This window comes from Opisthocomus hoazin, chromosome 7 (genome assembly GCF_030867145.1).
Source record: "Opisthocomus hoazin isolate bOpiHoa1 chromosome 7, bOpiHoa1.hap1, whole genome shotgun sequence".
NCBI classification, from domain to species: Eukaryota; Metazoa; Chordata; class Aves; order Opisthocomiformes; family Opisthocomidae; genus Opisthocomus; species Opisthocomus hoazin.
The window spans coordinates 21,001,161-21,023,000 of NC_134420.1; the positions used below are offsets into that span (position 1 = coordinate 21,001,161).

A 21,840-nucleotide genomic window follows, 5' to 3' on the forward strand; every position below is an offset into this window, starting at 1 on the left:
TCCCTAAAACTATGTGCTAACTTCAGTTCACATTCAGTGGTTGACATATTTGAGTGTATGCTTTCTTCAGTTTTTAGATAAAACATTTGTTGACATGTTAGTACAAATATGTCAACAAAACATGGCCAAGTTGCATCATATTTTTAATATTGTCTTCCATTGTGAAGAATATTTTTTCAGTTCAACTTTAGAATGATGTACCGGGGCATAATTAGACTCTCAAACCTTAAGGTACCAAGAAGATGGCTTTTCACCTTTATTTGCTGTTCCCTTCCCTCTTTCCTGCTGGTGTAGATCAGATCTCCAGAGTACCACAGTATCTGTGCACTGCAGCTAGGGAATCTAACCTTTAGTCATTGCTGTCCCCTTGTTGATGTGTACTATACAGTTCATTCACAACTTCAGCTTATTAAGGCTGAACAAGTGTTACTGTGGAGGAATATAAACTGCATGCTGGTCAAATGTTGCAGACTAAAAATCTGGAATTTAGGAGTGTATTTGCTTTACACCAGGTGTCTAACTATCTGAATTGGATGGTTCGTAACCTGGCTGACATGGAGATCCAGCTGGGTGCAGTGAAAAGAATCAATGGCCTTCTCAAAACAGAAGCTGAAAATTACGAAGGGCTCCTTTGTAAGTGCAGTTTTGTGCAGCATGCAGAAAGAGCTTGCTGAAATTTTAACAATTTTGCAGTGTATTACCATGAAAAACATAGTAAATCACTTAATGAGCTGATTAATTTATTATGAGATGGTTGATTTTTGGGGTTTGTTTGGGTTTTTTTTTCCCCTGTGCTCCTGGTACAGCCTCCTCACAGATTCCCCAGAACTGGCCAGACAGAGGGGAGATCCAAATCCAGAACCTCAGTGTCCGATATGACAGCAACTTAAAGCCAGTGCTGAAGCACGTCAATGCCCATATCTCTCCAGGACAAAAGGTAAAGAACTGCAGTGCTTCTGAGAAGCTCTTTAGACTAGCACATCATAGAAATCACAAAGTTGAAATAACATATCACAGTATGTTTTGATGACTGAATTACAGAAAATTTTTTCTCTAAAATAACGTAGCGCACTGGAAAGGAGTCTGTGAGTTTCTTAGTTTGGTGTGTTTAGGCATAGGCTAGGGTGACAAGTTAGAACTACACACCACTTCTCAGTGTCCCAGTGTCCTGCTGTCAGCACACAGTGCCAAAAGAAGCAGCAGTGACCCCTTACTTGGTTAGACCTACTTTCCATTATTCCCATGTAGCTCTCTTGCTTTTATTCCCATCATTGCCACTCTCCTCTTGTTCCTGTATATAGGACTGGCTTTGATTTATCCCTAAATGCTCAGACCCCTAAAGAAAAAGAGTGAACTTAGGAATTCTGTTATGGCCAGTTCAGTTTAACTGAACTGTCAGGAGGACATGAGGATCATGTGGATCAGAACAGCTCCTCCATCTGCTCATCTTAAGCGTCAAATACAGACATTATCTGTCTCCGCTCATCTGATGTTCATCTGCTTTCTGTGTCACAGATTGGGATCTGCGGCCGAACAGGCAGTGGAAAATCCTCCTTCTCTCTTGCGTTTTTCAGAATGGTTGACACTTTTGAGGGTAAGACTACATTTTTGCGTATTAGTCAAGCTTAGATCCTGAAGGTGCTTTGATAATCCTTTCCTTAGCAGCAGCAGCAGCTTTGAAGTGCAGTTTTTGAATCTGCAGGACACACTCTCTGGCCTTGTTTAAATATGGTATCAGCTGTCACCTAACAGGTGTGCCATTGATAAGCTGGATTGGTAAAAATTCTACTTGACAGAAGCAAAAGTGCTTTTATGCTGTTAAATCACAACAGTAGGAGCAAACCATAAAAGGAGAAGGTGTTCAAGTACAATGAAGGATTCACATACAAGGCACAGGTACGACCCACCAGGCCCAGAAAACTCAGCAACCAGGGATTTCAGTTCGACCTGCTGCCCTGGAATTTCTTGCTATATTTTCTGCTATGTGTGCCATGTCGATGTGCCTCACAGAGTGTCTTCCTGTGCACCTCAAAATATTTTAGCCTCAGTTTCCCAGCCACATCACCCACAGCGCCCTTATGCAGAGCCAGACGGTTGTACTTGGAGATAAAATTTCAACATGCTCAATAGTAATTTGGCTTTTTGAAACGCTTGTTCCTCCTGATAACTAGTCCCTGGTTGAAGTAACCTCTTACCTTCTTGTTTGATAGATGTTTATAATTGTCAAGCAGGTAAGTAGCATGTCTAATCATTCATAAAATATTACAAGTATACTTCATATTCCTCCCAGCTGAGGCTTAGCCTGAAGACAGTCATGCTTGCTGCTTAACCAAAACTTGTTTCATTAGTGAATTCAATTCAAGGTCTCTTCCTGCTGTACTGTATTTCAAGCTGAAAATGAGCCATGTCTTCACCAGCAGCTGTGTAGCACGATAAACAATCTAGCAGACTATCCATTTTCTTTTGAATAGGAAGGATTATCATCGATGGTATAGATATTGCTAAGCTCCCTTTACAGACATTGAGATCCAGGCTGTCAATCATTCTCCAAGATCCTATTTTATTCAGCGGAACAATCCGGTAAGAATTAAACACTAGCAATAAAAAAACATATAATGATTTATATGCCATTATATATTATAATTATACCGTATAATGATTTTTACAGAACTGCTGATAGAAAACTGTTCGAATTTTGGTCTCCTCTAGTTGGAGTAGGGATGATCACTGCCTTCTGTCTGTGCTTTTTACCTACCCCTGCCAGGCTACACCTTCCCCGTGCCAGTGCCTGAGCCTGGTCAGCATGCTGTCAGCAGAAGGTGTGCCATGCCTGGGAAGTATGGAAAGTCACTATCATTCCTCTAGCACTGAGTAATCAGTTTAGCGCTCTGATCAAATATCCATAACCATCCAGCACTTCTTGAAACCTTCTTTCTCCTACATCTGTTTTCATCTGTCTGCTTTAAAAACTGAGATAGAAAAAATGGAGACTAAAAAATTAATGTAGAAAAAGAGGAAGCAATAGAACAATATGAGAAGTACTGGGGGACATCTGGCATGTTTTATCCTGGAACCTCTATCCATGTTGCTCTGCTAGTCTTCGAGACATTCTTTCATCTGTGAGAATCTTTTTTCTCTGGAGGGGATGATGTAGTAGAAACAGTGTCAAAAAGCTCCACAGTTTCCAACAGATGTCCTTCCCTGTGTCTGTGGCATTTACCTTGGAAAGGAACAGCACAGTACTCAGTGCAGAGTTACCTCACCTGCAGTTACAGTTTCTACATAAGTCATTACAGTTCACTGAAAATGATACAAGCTTCTGTGGTTTGCTGACTCCATGCTAATACAGATCCCAAGATTATCTCCCGAATTTGCCTGAATAGAGCATGATTCATTCATGTCAGAAGATGAGGTGACTGTATACCTTTATTACTTAACCTATTAAAAAGTTTATTTAGGCCAGCATCAGTCATTCACAACACATACAGTAGAAGTAAAAAGTGTAATGCACCATTGAATCTTTTATATCTGATTAACATTCTCTATTTTAATATGATGAGATTCACATTTGTTGCTATCATTTCTGGTCTCCAGCAAGCTAAAATAATATTCATCTGTTCATAAACCCAAGATTTGTTCAGTTGTAGTAAAGACTTGCATTTCATAATTCAGTATGAAGCTTGATTGTTCTGTTTAGTGTTTCTATAGCAGTAAAGAACAAAGAGACATTGGATTTAAAAGGAGAGATGGTAGAATTTTGGCCTTTGTTAAAAAATGGATGTTAATTTCAACTGATTATAGCCACAGCTTTTTTCCTTCAGAGATTTTTCTAGTAAAACATGAGTTTCTTTATTCAGAACAAAATAAATTCTAAAACCACAAAGATATCTGCAAAACAGTTCAGTGGATTTATACCAATCATAGATCAGATCTTTAGCATATCATTTTGATTATTTGAAAGTTTGTTTCTAAGCACACTAAAAGAAGAAATACATTGCAGGAGTTTATATTGACTGATATTCTTGAATTACACATAACTGTAGGTTTAACTTGGACCCTGAGAAGAAGTGCACTGACAGCATGCTGTGGGAAGCATTGGAAATAGCACAGCTCAAGCATGTGGTGAAAGCACTCCCTGGGGGCCTAGGTAATAAGACTTCCTTCTTGAGAAGGTTTCTTCCAGTGTTCAACAACGTTGTTGCTTCACTTTTACTATTTATTAACAAGGTAGTTGCTGAAGAAAAAGCTTTTTGGGTTCATGCAAGGTGACAAAAAGTGTTTGCCTGCAGGCACAGGTCCTATAACCATATAACTGCCTTACCAACTGCACCTGTGGGGCAGAATCCTGTTTCTATTCAAATCAATGGTAAAATTATTATTTTATTTCAGTATGTCTTTGTTATGAACCATTGAGGTTTCTGGGTCTTGTGAATACAAATAAGGTGTCAACAAGTCAGATGTTATCTAGAATATGTTCTTTTGTATTCTCCAATAGTCGTGTCCAGGAAGGAAGATTTAAAAAGTGTAAAGGTGTGAATCATTTGGCCATGCGGGGTAAAAAAAAAAAAAAAAGTCACCTTAAAAATGCTAAAGCCTTAGGGTAAAGAAATGATCGATGCCACTTTGACAGGGGGATGCAGTGTCCTAGACTGCACATGTTCCAGATAAACTCGCTCTTAAACATCCTTAGCTACTCTGATGTCTAATAGATATAAAGAATATAGTGAGACAGAAGTACTGGTTGTTTTGAACAATGGAAATAAACAGGCAAAACTGGGTCACCAGCTGTAGACCTAGGGAATGTTACTTTAAAAAACTTTATGCTGAAAGTAAGTCATTATTTTCCAAGCACATGCTCTACTCTGATCTGCCTCTCTCATAAACACACACACGCACACTGCATAAATACTGTTTTTGCTATATCATTTCCAGATGCTATCGTCACAGAAGGGGGTGAAAACTTTAGCCAGGGCCAAAGACAGCTGTTCTGCCTAGCAAGGGCTTTTGTGCGGAAGACAAGTATCTTCATCATGGATGAAGCCACAGCATCTATTGACATGGCAACAGTGAGTTTGGAGTGTTTCTGATTTTTTGCTTTCCTTAAGGGGAGACAACTGCTAATATGTGAAGAGAAAGGTGGAAAGCAATTCTATCTACTCTGTAATATGCTTACACCATATTTACTGCAGACATGTTTACCAGTCCAGGTAGTTGTGAGTCATTGCTAAGTAGTCTAAAGAGCTTTTAAATCATTTTACTAGAGGTGTCATAGTTACTCCAGCACTGCTTGCATTAGGAAAATGAAGCATGTGATTTTCATTGGCAGTTTGATTTCCTAAAGTAAACATAGCTTTGGAAGGTCAGCTGGGATGGTCAGTGAAGGGTAAATTGGCAAGCAGACAAATTTCCCCAGCATGGTGGACAGGACAAGTCAGAAAGTTGGAAGGTTTGAAAGTAGAGTCAAGGAAATACAAAGACGTATAAAAGACATAGTGGATTATTGCATTAATTGCCTGAAATTGCTAGACAGAGGCTAAACCTCTATATTACACAATAATAGTGCACTGACTGGATTTTAGCCAAATAGAACAGTACATTCTTAGGATTTTTTTTTCCTCTGTTATGTTGTTATGAGAAATGTTTCATTCTTCTTAATTCTATGAGTAAAGAATATAATTGGAGGGGTGGTTATTATAATAGCTACAATTTCTAGGTCTGTAAATGTTAGTGTATTGGGTGTCAGTAACATTGGGAATTATACTGTACACAGCTCAGTTAAAACACATTTTGAATTTTGACACATTGAGGATATAGTTCCTCCCTTGAGATATATATCTAAAGGGCAGGTAATAGCAAATAAAGGTATCTGTGCTAGTGACATTTCTAAGCACTTTAGTACACAGCATATTTCCTAAATAGCAAAGGATGAGTACTTGTTGAGTAACAACTATGTATGTTAAGACCACTGTAAATATCATATCCACTGTTAAATATGCCAGGTACAGCACACTCCCTTGCTTATCCCTGCCACCTCTTGCTGTTAGATGTCCCCAGGGTGCTGGAACATTCCTGGGCTTCCAGCAGGGTGAAGAACGCACTGCAGAGGCACCAGCACACAGGCAGCCTGGCAGCACCCTGAATTCACCTTCGATTTCCTCACTGTAAAACTGAGGTCAGGATAGCAGAGGTTTGGGGGCCAGAGCACAGCTCTAGTGTGTGCTGAAGCCCAGAGCCAGTGAGGGTGGCGGGAGCGAGCAGGGCTGTCTAGCTGGAGACCAGGCTCTGACTTAGTTCTGACAGGTGGTTAATTTTTCATTTCTGCAATGAAGGATCAATAAAAGCATGGAATAATCAGTGGTTACTTAAGCCTTCTTAGTGTCTGTGTGTCTATCATGTAACTTCTGTTGTTTGAAAGGCAACAAATGTTTTTCTTCACATAGGAGAACATACTTCAGAAGGTAGTCATGACTGCGTTTGCTGACCGTACTGTGGTTACAATAGCAGTAAGTACAGTCTCTGCTGCCGTTCTAGTGCAGACAAGAATCACAAGTGCCACATTAGTCAATTCTTGTAAATGTTAATAAATGTGTTAATTCGGCCATTAATCTTTTTTTAATGCAGTGTTTAAGTGTAAGGTTTCTTTTCCATTTTAAACTACTTTCTTATTTAAATACTTAACAACAGCTTCTTAAATGTGTTGCGTGACGCTAAGTCTGATGGCCTGTAAAGGCATGTAATCTAAGTATATAATCATAGAATCATTAAGGTTGGAAAAGACCTCTTAAGATCATCAAGTCCAACTGTCAACCTATCATCACCATGCCTACTAAGCCATGTCCTGAAGTGCCATATCTACACGTTTTTTGTATGCAGTCTATTTTTTGTTACCCATTTAGGCTAATTTGAAACATAATATGACATTGACTACTGTGAAATCTAAGAATAAGTTTCATCAAGCCACAGTAATCGTTTAACTAAGGACAAGTAAAATCGTGTGATAGTTCTGCCACTGGATAAAGCAATTGTTTCAGAATTTAAACAAATAAACAAGAAACTTACTACCTTCTGAAAATAAATATTCCATCCCTCTTGACAGTGAATGAATTTGCATATTCTTGAAGTGATTATACAAAGATCTCTAGTATCTATGAAAAAATTGTTTATGAAAGAGATTTGAGCAGTTGGTTCAACAGATATGTCAGAAGTAATACATATCCTTCAGTCCTCTATTTTCTAAAAATACACATATTTCAGGGAAGTCTAATAAAGTCATTATGCTTCTTAACATAAAATCAAACACAAGTTAAGAAATCTATGCTCAGGAATCTTACAGCACCTTTTTATTTTCACCTAGCAAATGTATAGTAGATAAACCTGATTTATCATATGGTATCCATTCAGTGTGTCGTTATAAAAAAAGCAAAGGAATCGTAACCATGAAATTTCCTGATTTCTCTGCATGAAAATTATGACTTGCACCACATTTCGCATTTATGTATCTTTTTCAGTTTGGGGATAGTCTGAGAAAGTTTTATTAGTCTTTCACTCTCTTAATGAGTTTTAAACTGCACAGTTCAAACAAACAGCATTTTGGAATAAAATCACTTTGAATGTTTTTACTTTCAAATGTAAATGTGGTTTACCGCAAGCGGATTTGTATTTAAAACACTCTACAACAGAAACATCACATGGATTTTTTGGGGGGAGTTGAGTAGTGGTTTCGTTTGGTTTTGTTTAGTTTTTTTTTCAAAGACGTATATTCCTAATTTGTGTTTAGGAAGAATAGGAATGGGAAGAGTGTAGTATTGGGTGTATATTATCATCTGTGTTGCTTCACCAGGACGACAGCACTGATTGTGTCATACTGAAAGAGATCAGACAGCAAGTACATGCGGAATGTGATATTTCAGTCCCCTCCCCCTGCCTGTGGACTGGATAAATGTCACAGAAGGACTGCAGCAGAGATGTGATTTGTAGATGCCATCAGTGATTATTTCACAGAACATCTGGCTAGGAAGCCACAGAAAGGAATAGAAGAGTTGTTTTCATACTGAGGGTGCCTAAGATCTGATTAGGAACCTTATGGGCGAAGAGTGACTGTGTAACAGGGACCCCACAGTATTCTGACATTAAATATCCCTGCAGGAGTAATGCAGACCCAACAAATCCAGTGCAGTTACGCTCAACTTTAAAAAGTGGAGTTCTGTAAAAATGAGGAGGCTTGCTAAAAAGAAAACCCAAAAATAAATGGGAGGAAAAAAAAACCTAAAAGAGGAAACGAAGAAAATGGAATCTATAGGGATCATGGAAATTACTGAAGAATTTTATTCAAAAATCCCAGAGCCAATGCATGCTATTTATTAGGGAAGGCTTGAGCAAGGATAGAAGGAAGCTGGTATGGCTAAACAAATGAAAAAAAGACTATTAGTAACAAGAAGGCATTCTTTTAAAAGCTGAACTTATAGCCAAATACAGAAAGCATAAATGATCGTAAGTTCTGGCATGTTACCTGTGTGAGCAGCTTCTAGAAGTCATCAAAACTAATAATGAATCCATGAATCCCTGAAACACATCGGGAGCAAGAAGTCTGTCAATCTGTGGGGCCATCTGATGATTAATACATGAAAGGAACGCTCAGGGAATATAATGGTATTGGAGAAAAGCTAAATTAATTATTTTTAGTATTCACTGTGGAAAAAAATGGGGAGGTTTCTTCCTAATAAAATAAATGAATCAAATGTCAGGACTTACTAGGAAAAGGGTAGAGAACAAAAAAGAAAACATCATACCACTGTGTAAGTCCATAGTTCGCACATATCTCGAATATTGCATGTAGTTCCAGTCGCCTCATCCCCAGAATGACACATTACAACTGAAAAATGTTGAGAAGCACAAGGATGATCGGAGGTGTGGAACTGCTCCTTGAGGGGAGCAGCTGAATAGGCTAGGGCTCTTCTGCCTGGAAGACGGACAACATAAGGACATGTGAGAGAGGTCTGCAAAATCATGAGGCAAGGGGGAAGAGGCATCAGACGAAGCTCTGAGCAGCAAGGCCCAAACCATACAAAAGGGGATACTTGTTGACGCAGTGGGGAGCAAGCCTGGAAGAATCTTTTCCAAAGGATGTGGATGCAAAACATTTATGAAGGCTCAAGCGAAGACATGGGCAAGATTTTAGAAGAGAGACCTATTCAGTTTTACAAATAGACAAACCACACCAAGCCAAGGAACCCCCCTGATCTAGATGCAGTCCAGGACGGTGAGAGTACCCGTATGCAGTACCGCACTCACTTGCTCTATTCGCACTCTTCCTGGCTGCCTTCTTGTGGCAACGTTTGGTGGCAGGACTCTGGGCTAGGGACATTGTAGTCTGAACTCATATGATGATTCACACTCAAGTACCTACGTGCAATTTAGGTACTTCAATATCCATGTGGCTTTTGGTCTGTATATTTATTTGCAGTATTTGCACAGTAAATTAGGATGAAAAGTAGGATAAGTAGCCTTACTCGAACTTGATAGGAAAATTAATTTCTGGAACTCTGTCTTATCCTGGAATGTATTTGATAGATACACTGAACTAGCATTTTGTTTATTTGTTTTTCAGCACCGCGTGCACACAATCCTCAATGCAGATTTGGTTATTGTAATGAAGAGAGGAGTTATTTTGGAATATGACAAGCCTGAGGTCCTGCTAGAACAAGAAGACAGTGTGTTTGCTTCTTTTGTACAAGCAGATAAGTAATAAAAATAAATGAAGCATTTTAAAGTACAATTGTATTATTTTCTAAAAATGTAAAATACCTGTAAATAAATATTATTTCATAATAAATTGAGGATTTCCTTTTTTAATAAAATAAGCCATTTTTCTCCATCTGAAACATTAATGAATTATCCACCTACTTCCCTTTTTCATATAGTACTACTTTTTTTATTTGCTACCAAAGAATCGTGAAATATGGTTGAAACAAACTACATGGGTGAAATATGACAGGATAGACATCAAACAAACATAGCCAGTGTAGAGTTTTTACGTAATTCTTAAAGCACTCCTGTCATTTTATTAACGTTATTTTTTATGCATCATAGCCCTACTGTAGATAACGTTCATGACTGACTATGTGCAGAAGGGAAAATTATATACCAAAGGTATTTCTCAAAATCTTGTATCTCTTTTAATCATATGACTCTGTAAAGCTTTAATATCTAAATATAAAATCTATAAAACTTTTTTTTATATTGTGGTTTATTGATAGTGCCTGTGTCTCTTGGTCTCTCCTTCAATACTTTCTAGAAACTAATCACAATCTGATTCTTTTAGTCTTTGTTAGGCTGCCTCACCTCCACCCCCACTAAATCATATTCTACTGATTCCAAACAGGATTGAGCCAGACTCCGTCCCAAACTGTGAGGAAGCAAAGAGGAGGCAGGCTGTGATAAAGTATCAGTGTTTAATGCACGCTATTTCCAGACCAGTACAGATGTACCAATTCATCTGGAAATTATCCCTCCAAATCTGATAAATAAACAGTATTAAACCTTTCACTGTAGCTAGGAGCCATGGGAGTTTGACTCATTGTCTCCCGGTCTCACATATTTCACCCAGTGTCACACTGCTTCTAGATTCACTGTGATCCTTACCAATAAATTATGTGTACTTATTAAGATAAGTTGTGGCCACTGAAATTATCCTAATTTGGCTGGACAACTACTTACCCCTACCCTGTTGATTCACTGTGACAACGATTCCAGGATTTATTAGTTGCTAAGGGGTCAGAATGTCAATGACCCAATAGAAGGCTACAATGAATTTTTCACTGTTACTCTTTTTATAGCAACTTTGGCTTTACATCCATTTTTGTTCTCTACCCCTTTTGGAAGAATTCCTAGTGCTTGGGAAAACTTTCTCTTTTTTTCTTTCTTTAGCCTGCTGAATTAATTTGGAATCTGTTTTTTTAAAGACTTTGTTTTCTAGAAAAAGACATCTCAGTGTTCTCATAGGACGTGATATTTTTAATGCATTACTTCTCTTCTAGTACTGCAGCAGAAAGCAAGGAAAACTGAAGAACTGTTGTTGCTGTTTAAGTAGCGTTACCAGTTCCACAGGGGAGTACTTGCAGCATCTGCCTGCTGTTATTTGTGCAATACCCAAGGGCATTAAACTAGGGCCAGAGAACATATAGAGAGAGTGTAGGATGAGCAACAGTAAATGTGGGGAGGTAGAACACAGTTACACAGGTGAAAAGCATAAGCTCTGTTATTGCCTACTACAGATGAAGAGAGAAAATGGGCACTTGAGAGATACCTCCTCCAGGGAATCATTTTACTGGGCAGCTTCAAAGAAAATGTAGCTGCAGAACTATTGATGTATTTTCACCCTGGGATACCAGGCATCCATTAGGGCTAAGTAAGAAGAAATGGGAGCCAGGTGACTGTCCTTCCAGGGTACCAGAAGGGGACTGTGAGCACAGAGCAGGTTGCTACTATAGCTACTGTGTGTGTTGTCTCCTAGCTGCCCAGCACTGGTCTAAGGCAGGATCTCAGCCTGTAATGGCTTAGGAAAACACCGCTCTGCAGGACGTCACAAACTCATGCTGCAGAGACTGATTCTCAGAAGCTTTGCAACCATCTGTGGAAGATCCTAAATCCTAATGGCAAGAGGAGAGACACAGAGAAGTGAGGTTTCATATGCTTTTAATAAAGTGCCTGGGATTTGACACTGCAATTTGGACTAGCTCCTATTCCACAAGCTTCTGACAACCTTACCTGGAAAGGAATGCAAGGGAGTAAAGGACACAGCATAGCACTAAGATGACTAGATTTTATCTCACAGTGTTAAGAAATAAGAACTTAAAGTACACGTGTCATACAGTTCCATTGTAAATGGGGGCTTATATTTCACAAAGCAGCATTGCAGGAGAGTAGGGCCAGTTGGTTCATATCCAGCTATTATATATCTTCTTAATGGTACCACGCTGCTGGATAAATATGTGTGAACAGGGAGGCCTCTTAGCTACCACTTGGGCAGAATGCCCTTCACATTTCCTCAGCACATTTTATGTGGTCTTGTTTATATGGGGCCAAGTCCCAGGGAGTTTCTGCCTTCTAACTCCAAAGGGTGGAGTGACTAGAGGCAATACCCAAGAAAATTGTTCTATGGTGGGAGGGTGACTGCCATTATGATTAGACCTATTGCCTTGAGATAGGTGTTCCAGAAGTCACTATAGAATCTGGCTCACAAATGTATTTTGCATGGCAATGAAGCATTGCCAAGCGAAGTGCTGTGCTAAAATGGGTGCAAGCAGCCCCAGAGCAGACATGTGGAGCTGCCGAGCAAAATTGTCACGTCCAAACTTTCATTTCTCCTCTGGGATGGGTCTTGGCTCAGTCCAAAAGGTGTTAGTGGGATAGGCTGCCCACAGAAATGCAACCAGGGTTTGTTTTGTTTCCTTTCTATAAATGCTCCCGTTATACAAAAACCTTTGTAGCATTTATCCCCTTATCTTAGCGTGGCCATTTCACCCTGTTCTACGTATTTCTAAGGGAACACTGTTGCCTTGGGAGGCTAGGAAGCACAGCATGCCTCCTACATTAGCCCTCATCCCAACTCTGCTCATGCCTTCCCCTGGGCCTTTGCATCATCAGCTCCGATCTCTTTTCGTCTGTCTTCCCACTCGTACAGCAAGGTGATTTGTGAGGCTTAATTCCTGCTAGGCTAACACTGTGTAGCCTTTGAAAGAAAGGTCTGCTTCTAAAGGCAGAGTAATACCATGGTGCCAACTAAATTTTAATTTCACAGTTATAGTAATATCTTCTTTGATAGCTGTTAAAATGAGGATAAATCAGGGCAGGGAGGAGTGTTGAAATGTAAAACCTATTTTGTGGGTGGAAAAACTTACCCCTCATGGTTCAATACTACAGAGTGCGATTATTCATTCCTGTGAGCCCAATTTGTTCAGCAGCTCTTAACACAAATATGTTGGCTCACTCGGAAGATCTGTCACTTTTTTCTTTTAAGTATCTGTCACTTGATCCACAAAGACAGGGCTTCTTTTTGTTCTGCTCTAGAAATTCTTCAGCAGAAGCCACTTGCTTTGCTGTCCCGTCTCAGCCAACAAGTGCTCAGAGGTGAAGGAAAAGAAGTGGCAAATGACAGTCCCAATAAAGCACAGAGGTGGAAACAAGGAAACACCCTTCTAGCTCTAAGGAGTTTAGGATTCCTAAAGCCAACATGGGGAGCGTGTTCATCCCACACTCTCTGCTGTCATAGGCTCCGTGGGTCACTCCTAGCACCTGATTATGAAGCAATTTACCTTTCCCTTTAAAACACTCCTCCCCGACCTTTTTTTTTTCATTCTACATTCATGTAGTTACTGCCCTCTGGAGGAAAAGGTACTGAATAGTACAACGATCAGAAAAGAGTAAGGAAAAATGGCACAAAACGAGTGACTGCTTCTTGAATACCTACGTCCATCTCTGCAAAAGAGCGTGAAATGTTACCAATGAACTGCGTGGTGTTACAGAGCCTCTTTAGGCTCACTTCAAAATGCTGGAAGTAACATGAGCTGCCAGCAGCTGGAGAACCACACCTTTGACAAGTAAATCTTCAAACTACTTCATCTATTTGGGGTTTTTTAAATGTTTAGGAAAAAAAGTCTAAAAAATACAATATTTTTAAAGTTAAATTGTATATATAAATCATGTATTTAAAGTAAAAGCATAGGTGCAGGTGACATTCACAGCAACCACACAGAAAATGTACAGCAAAGTAATACAGAGAAAGCGGAAGTATCTTTGGCTAAGCTCAGCAGCCTGGCAGCCAGGTGCCAGGAAAGCTTGTTGTCATTTCAGTTTTGTTTATCAAAGCAGCAAGAAAGATGACCCAGAACACCTGAAAGAGTGGAGTATTGGGAAACTGACCCCTCCAAAAGCAATGGATGCGTCCAAGCACATTCATACAGAAAAAGTAGAAATAGTCTAAATAGTAGTCATTTAATTACAAGACCTATAATGACTGCTTAGAGAGCTCTGAGTGGTTACTCAAAAATACTACTCCGAAATTCCAAGTAAAGTAGCTGTAGGTGGTGAAAGCTGATCTCAACCCCAAGTGGCTGGCTCCCAGCCATCAACTGGGCAACTGCCTTGCCCAGGCAATCGATGTCAATGATGCTTGCAGTGTGTACCAAAGCACTTAGGGCCAAAACTGAAAGGAAAGCCCATGGATACGTACAACTAGAAAAATACAATCATAAATCCACTGGCACTAAACAAAATCCTCTTACCCAGAATATCCTAGGATGCTTTAGCAACTCTACAATTTTGTTGTTTAAACTGAAATAGAAACAAAATATTTAATCAGAGTAAGTAAATATGAATGAGAATATTGCTATTTAAACAGTGGAGCAGCCACATTAGAGTGTTTCTAAATAACACGTTTTTGTCACAAAGATACATCCCAATACGCATGCACACAATATGCATTCATAGGCACCCAGGCAGCATGCTGCCACACACAAGTTCTAGCTTCCTGCCTCCTTTCGCCATCTCTTCTGGCCGTTTTGATGTGTCTGGAGGTTCGCAGGACGGTAGGTTAACCATTGGCAGGCAGATCACCTGTTTCCAACATTTACTGCTATTTGGACAGTAGGCATTTTCCTGGGCAGTCACAGCTCGCATAATTTCATGAGCTCCTTCTTTCGGAAAAACCCTTCCTGAACCAAGTCTGAGTAACTCTCGCAAACTTTGTAAGTGGGATTGAGGCCCTTTAGTTCCATGTCTGTGTTTAACCACTGCGTCCTTGGACTTGGCCACTTCAAGCAAATTTCCTACCACGCCTGCCCGACTCACTAGATAAATGCTTTCCTCCTACTTACAGAAAGACGTGCAGATTAATCTCAGGAATTTTTTTTTTTTTTTCATTAAAGATTTCCCTTTAAAAAAAATCCCGAGCACCACTTTGTTTTCGATTTCATGGAATAATCCCGTGAAACCACCCCTTCCTGCGAAGCAGCTGTTGTTAATGGGAGCCCGGTACCGGCAAGGAAATCCATCCTCAGACAAGTATTTACAGAAAGCTGCTCTGGGGAATGGGGATCCCTCACAGCACCGCGGCCCGGAGCCCGACCTCTCCCCTCCTCAGGGAGAAAAAAAAAAAAAACGACAAAAAAACCCCCCACAAAACTGAGGTAAAAAGGTAAAGAAACGCAGCCGGCGCTCACCGGGCAGCAACCCGGGACTCGGTTCCCCCCCTTTCCCTTCAGGCAGGGCGACGGTGCAGACCCGCGCCCAACGCTTTCCAACCGCCGCCCGTCGCTGCCGTTGCCCACCGACCGTTAGGCGGAGGCGCGCGCGGCTCCTCACGGGCGCGGGAACGCCTCAGCCCCTCGTCCCTCAGCTTCGGGCTCGCCGAGGGTCCGGCACCGCCTCGGGGACCGCAACGCCGAGGCCGGGAGTGGCCGAGCCCGGCCTCGTCGGCGCCGTCTGGCGGCCGCCGCCTCCCCGCCGCAGGCCGCCGCCGCGCTACCGGGGCCGGCTGCGGCGGGGGCTGCGGCGGCGCCGTGCCGCCCGCTCGGCCCCCGCGGCGCGGCCGTCCCCCCTCCCCTCCCGCCTCCGGCGGAGCGGCGAGCGGCGGAGCGGCGGCGGGGAGCCATGCTGTCGAGGAAGGGGATCATCCCCGAGGAGTACGTTCTGACCCGGCTGGCGGAGGATGTGCCGGATCACGCCCGGTACCGCGCCCGGGAGCGGCGGGCTCGTTTCGTCGGCAAGAACGGTGCCTGCAACGTGGCCCATAAAAACATCCGGGAGCAGGGGCGCTTCCTCCAGGACGTCTTCACCACCTTGGTGGACCTCAAGTGGCCCCACACGCTGCTCATCTTCACCATGTCTTTCCTCTGCAGTTGGCTGCTCTTCGGCATGGTCTGGTGGCTCATCGCCTTCGCCCACGGGGACCTGGACCACAGCACCCGGCTGCAGCGCGATCCCGGGGAGGGGGCGGCCAGCGCCCCGGCCGGCTTTGTGCCCTGCGTGACCAGCATTCACTCCTTCACCTCCGCCTTCCTCTTCTCCATCGAGGTGCAGGTGACGATCGGCTTCGGGGGACGCATGGTGACGGAGGAGTGCCCGGCTGCCATCCTGGTGCTGATCGTGCAGAACATCGTGGGGCTGGTGATCAACGCCATCATGCTGGGCTGCATCTTCATGAAGACCTCGCAGGCCCACCGCCGGGCCGAGACCCTCATCTTCAGCAAGCATGCGGTCATCGCCCTGCGGGAGGGCAAGCTCTGCTTCATGCTGCGGGTGGGCGACCTCCGGAAGAGCATGATCATCAGCGCCACCATCCGCATGCAGGTGGTGAAGAAGACCGCCAGCCTGGAGGGGGAGGTGGTGCCCCTCAACCAGATTGACATCCAGATGGAGAACCCCGTGGGGGGCAACAGCATCTTCCTCGTCTCCCCGCTCATCATCTACCATGTGATAGACAAGAACAGCCCCCTCTACGACATCTCACCCCTGAACCTTCACCACCATGAGGACCTGGAGATCATCGTCATCTTGGAAGGGGTGGTGGAGACCACCGGCATCACCACTCAAGCCAGAACCTCCTACCTGGCGGATGAAATCCTTTGGGGCCAAAGGTTTGTGCCCATCGTGGCAGAGGAAGATGGGCAATACTCTGTGGACTACTCTAAATTTGGCAACACAGTGAAAGTGCCCACCCCTTCGTGCACTGCTAGGCAGCTGGAGGAGGACAGGAGCATTATGGACACCATGCCGTTGTCCCCTAAAGGCACAATAAGGAAGAGGTCTGTCAAGCTAAAGCCCAAGTTTACCATAAGCGGTGAGCCTTCCTGATGCCTTTTGACTGGGAAACTCTGTTAGGGCTTTGTGTCTGAAAGATCTCATAAACTCAAAACACTGAGGTGGCCTCTTACTTTTTTTAAAATTCAGGTTGGTAGCACAAGGTATGTTCTGGTGTTATTTATTGTGTGAGAAGTCTAAAGTTAATTCTATTTTTTTAAAGGTGTGAGAGGTTTTAAGCAGCACTGGCAGTAGGAAAATCATGCTCTACGGCTTTAAATTTCAATTCAGACTGTCATATTTAATTGCACGATCATGTTGCATTGATTCATCTGCAGGTAATAACATATTTTCTCAAAAAAATAAATGTATATTTATCCTCAGAGATTGCAGTACGTAGGGTCTTGCAGTGTCCTAAAGTCAGTAGTTTTTAACTGGTTTTTTTTCTAACTTGAATGATCAATATAGCAAAATAAAATATTAATAATTAAGTAGGCTGGATTAACATGATAACAAAAAGGTCAGGCAATGTTAGTATGACACGAGATCAGATCTGGAGGTGTCTGTGTATTATGCTCTGTATCTCAAAGAAATTAACTGCCAGATTTGCCTCATCTGTATTGTATTGTATGAAGCCAGTCCTACCACATGCAATACGAAATGTATTTGAATATTTACTTTTGTTTATTTTGAAACCCTTTACACTTCCAAAATAAAACATTCAGGAATACATTTTTGGACTGTACATTTCTGATAGTAAGCAATGCTTTGCCTTTAAAAAGAGTAGCAGATAGTACACACCTGAAATTAATTATAAATTGGAAAAATTCTGTATTCTGATTTCTAAAGGAAGAGAAGCAGCATCCCACACGCACACACAGAGCCACATGGCAATAGGATACCAAGGAAAAAATTAATCTTTTGCTTAGAGTGAATTCTGTTAGATAATCATAATCAGGGAATATAAATAGAATTAGATATTTTAAATGAAAGGGCAATCCTGAATGCTGAAATTATATTTGCATGCAGTACACAAAACCTTTCACTCCTTTCCCTTTTGTAAAAGAAGATGAGGTTTTTGTGCTTAGAAGAGGGATGTGTAAGACAGCGTCGTCACTTCTGGGATGCTGTGCTGCAAAACGTACCCCTGCTGATGAAACAGTTCCCTCTCCATTTACATCCTGACCTCCCTACATAGCTGGGGCCTGCCTTGGTTTTTAGCTGAATTCACGGTCTGGCATTTACCGGCAACCATGAAGGAGCCATATTCATCCCCTCAGCTCCACAGTAACAATAGGAACAATTGCCTTTAGCACACTCCTGGGAATCCTCTATCTGGGGATATGACTAACAGCAGCAATGTTATTTCTATGCTGGGTTTTAGGAGATAGCAGGATTATTAACTACAGCGTGCTATTAACAGGGCAAACTGCCAGTCAAGTGAAAAAAGATAATTTTGTCCAAGTAAAACCTAAATAAGCATTACAGAACTGATCCAACACCTGGTTACACAAGCTGTGCAGAGAGGCAGCAAGTTACTTTCAAACTTTATTATTCAAAGAGCTGCTAGTATCAAGTTCTTGTGTGTTACGTTGTTCATGACAGACATCTGAAATAGTTTGTGGTGGCAATAATAGGGCATATATTTGATGTCTTGTCAGGGTAACAATATGACAAATTCATTCAAAAATGTGACAAAACTTCCGTACTGACTATGGAAAGTTTTCAGGCATCTGTAAGGAAATAATGTTTGGGGAAAATAAAAGGTTGTTTTAAAATGATAAAATAGTAGTTATATTTTCAATATTTATGTATTTCAGTTTTATGAAGACCTGTATCAGCATTTTCAGACTGGCAGTTAAGACAACAAATGCCTGTTCAGTTTCCAGGTTCCCAATACATCAATACTATTCTGTCAACAGCTCTAAAAATATGGTATGTGTTTCACAATGAAAAGACAGTCAAACTAGCATTAACAAGTTGTCAGCAAACAAAATTTGGAAAGGCATATTTTACATTTTTAATTGTAAAAAATCATATTTTTTAAAGTAGGGAATTATTAAATGCCTTTGATGATTAAATTTGTTCTGTAAAACTGAGTCTAATTGTCACATTATTTTCCAGCTTTCCCTATTACTGCCTCTGTTCCATCACCATTACAGCAGAGCTGTTTGCATCTCCTAGACACCTTTGTTCCTTTGAAAGTTCATTGTTCTTTATCACCTGTCACAATACTACTGCTCTAGTCTTACAAGAGTCAGGGATAAAATATTAGATTCAGCTTTCCAGTGACTTGAAATTGTTGGCTTCTCCTTGGCCTCCTTAGTGCCTCACTTCAGTATGTAAGATGTACCTTAAGGTTCTCGCGTAAAACCTCTTCAGCTCTGGTAGCATTTTAAAGCTCTTGTCAAGATTTGACCTAAATGTGAAGCAATTTCAGCAGCACTACCATGCAACTGTTTTCAGGAACTGATGCAAGGCTCTTTTTCCCTCAGGGAAATCTGTGCTACAGAAAGGCAGAAAATTCTTTGTTCACTGTGAGGTGGGAGGGGAAAGACGGGATGAAACAGCTTGCGTTCACTGGGCTGCTTTCAGGACGACCTTTTACATCACTTCTTTTACAAGAATCTGCCTAATTTTCTGAAGTCTTGCAATAAATAGGCATCATAATATGAGGAAGGCAGGATTTGTACTATTAAGATCACCGTATTGAATTATTTCAGTCAAAGTGTTCTTGATTTTGAATCTCAGGGCTCTTGTAATTTTTAATTCTTCTGTTCTATCACCATTTAAAATATTCGGAAGTACTTCAGGGACAGAGCATGGAAGAGTAAGTGTGTTTATTTTGTAGTAGAGGTATTACTTCTTTGTGAAGATCCTTTAATTTTGTCATTTACAAAGTGTTTGGGAACACAAATATCTGAAATTGTTCTTAAAGTTGTACTTATGCTGACCGCCCCCATTCTCTGTAGGAACGTTCTGAAGAAGGCGTCAGTGCTGTCGTTTGATGTAGACAAGTCCTCATTCTTAGCAATGAGCAAACACTGCTTTTTCTATAACTGAAGTCCAAAATGATTGGGCTTTTGAACTTTCTTTCTCAGCCTATGTCTACTTTTTGGTAGGTGGTATCGCAGTTGGGATCCTGCTGAGTGGCTAAGGGGAGCGTGCTGTGGCTCCCACTGCTGCTACCTCTCCACATGACCTCTGCATGGAAACCAGCGTGAAGGAAGCTGGAGGCCATGTGCCTGGGGCTTGCCCTGAGCGGGGCGGACATGGACATAAGAAGTGGGAAGCTGTAGGTTTTGTAGCGACCCATTGCTGAGTTTAGGGTGTGGAGGAACCAGCTGTGTCCCTGGGAATTGCCTTCCATGTGCTTCAGAGTCTGGAGACAATTATTGGTTTATGCTCATAGTTCACACTTTCTAGTGCATTTGAACTGGAGTTTGTTAAGATGTTTGGATGGACAGAAGGACCACAGGGCTTATTAATCAGAAACAGACTGGAGTTTTAAAATACTTGTAGTGACTGCTGGTGAGAACATAGCCACTGGGCATATCAGTTTATGCTGCATTTTCTAATGAAATGAAGTGACATATGTATACAAAATTAGAGTAGGACAAGGTCTGACTTTGTCTCTTTATCCCCCAAGGCACATGATAAGTATAGTATTACAGCAGCATACTTCGGTAGGTCAGTGTCCCTATAAAACAGGTACAAACCAGAAGTGAACTCCAGAGGCTGCATATTAAGGCAAAAGAGGGTCGGGGACACAAAATAAATGCATTTAAAATCCCCAAGTGACACAGTGGGAAAACAATCTCAAGAAGTAATAAACTATTGTCTTTTGAAGCCCTTGACACCAGCAAAGGTGTGACAATGCTGAGATGAGAGATCAGAGACGAGAGACTGATTTAAAAGTCTTTAACAAGGCAGCACAGATCACCAACCGGGTCAATGTCAAAATTCAGCCTGCCCTGTAAGGCGAGATGCAGGCTGGGCATGATCAGTATTTCTCAGTCTGGTGGGTAAATACTGCTGCAGGTTGAGCAAGGTACAAGTCACAACAGAACCCTGATGGAATCACTGTTAAGAGGGCTTTGTGACGAGTGATTCTCATGGTTAGTTATTTATTAATAGCTAATAATATCAAACTAATGAATAATCAATAGTTCTTTGAAATCTGAATTTGCTTCCTCATGTTTTCCTTCCTCTTCTACTCTTTCTTTGTATATCTGTCACCCCTGAAGGTAATTATTGTAGGTCTGCTGGTACAGATTCTCTTGATTTGGGTTAAAGCACAAGAGTGCTTCATAAAATAAAATACAAAAATAAAATAGATATTAGAAACACAAAAACCTCTGTGAAACTGCCAAGCTTGCAAATTTCACAGTGATTCCTTGTACAAAGCATGGGAATATCTATTCATAGGAATGGGATATTGATTAACTACCATGGATTGTTCCCTGTTGTTAATTTTGCAGGTTCCTGCAAGGGAAGGGAAAGTGGTTTAGTTCTTCGGGTTGAAGGAAGAGAGAAGGAGGTTCAAAATCACTGCATTTTAGGCTCCCTGGTTACACCTTTCTCACTCCCCATACTCAAAGTCATACTGGTGTTGCAACTAAAAATGGGTGGGATCAAGGCTCTTTGCAGTGCATGTTCCTGTGTGGCCCTGCATTCATCCAGGGTCAGCTGCACCATGCCAAGATGGATATCTCAAACCCCAACTGCCCCCCCCCCCCCCATTTCAGTGGATTTTTGGATCAAACAATATAATCTGCAAACCTGCTGAACGCATGGGCTGCAGCAGAAAGAGGGATTTAACCAGCGCTGCAGCCCTCACTCCAGCAAAGCTGCTGCTTGAGGTGAGAAGACCCTTGTGTGAAGGAGGCCTTGGGTAAGTGGGACTAGGGCGGGCAGTGGGACGTGCGCTCAGTGTGGCTGGTGACTGTCTAACTGCCTGTAACAAATGACTCAGTGTACTATTTTTGATTCAGCAACAGGAGAAAGATACGCGATACAAACCTCCACACCCCCCCAAGGAGA

At 41.7% G+C, this 21,840-nt stretch overlaps 2 protein-coding genes across 2 annotated transcripts in view; both read left to right on the plus strand.

Moving 5' to 3' along the window:
* ABCC8 (ATP binding cassette subfamily C member 8) overlaps positions 1 to 10,191 on the plus strand; it is an 81,814-nt gene extending 71,623 nt beyond the window's left edge. Inside the window, exons 32-39 of the mRNA XM_075425083.1 lie at positions 513 to 633; positions 807 to 937; positions 1,516 to 1,594; positions 2,472 to 2,580; positions 4,044 to 4,147; positions 4,933 to 5,066; positions 6,441 to 6,503; positions 9,608 to 10,191. Coding sequence (XP_075281198.1) covers positions 513 to 633; positions 807 to 937; positions 1,516 to 1,594; positions 2,472 to 2,580; positions 4,044 to 4,147; positions 4,933 to 5,066; positions 6,441 to 6,503; positions 9,608 to 9,745 — 879 coding nt within the window. The 3' untranslated portion in view covers positions 9,746 to 10,191. The remainder of the gene's footprint in view (positions 1 to 512; positions 634 to 806; positions 938 to 1,515; positions 1,595 to 2,471; positions 2,581 to 4,043; positions 4,148 to 4,932; positions 5,067 to 6,440; positions 6,504 to 9,607) is intronic.
* Positions 10,192 to 15,576: 5,385 nt separating this feature from the next.
* KCNJ11 (potassium inwardly rectifying channel subfamily J member 11) lies at positions 15,577 to 18,888 on the plus strand. The gene has a single exon (XM_009935319.2). It carries the CDS (start codon positions 15,649 to 15,651, stop codon positions 16,849 to 16,851), a length of 1,203 nt encoding a protein of 400 aa, XP_009933621.2. The 5' UTR covers positions 15,577 to 15,648; the 3' UTR covers positions 16,852 to 18,888.
* The last annotated feature ends 2,952 nt before the right edge of the window (positions 18,889 to 21,840 follow it).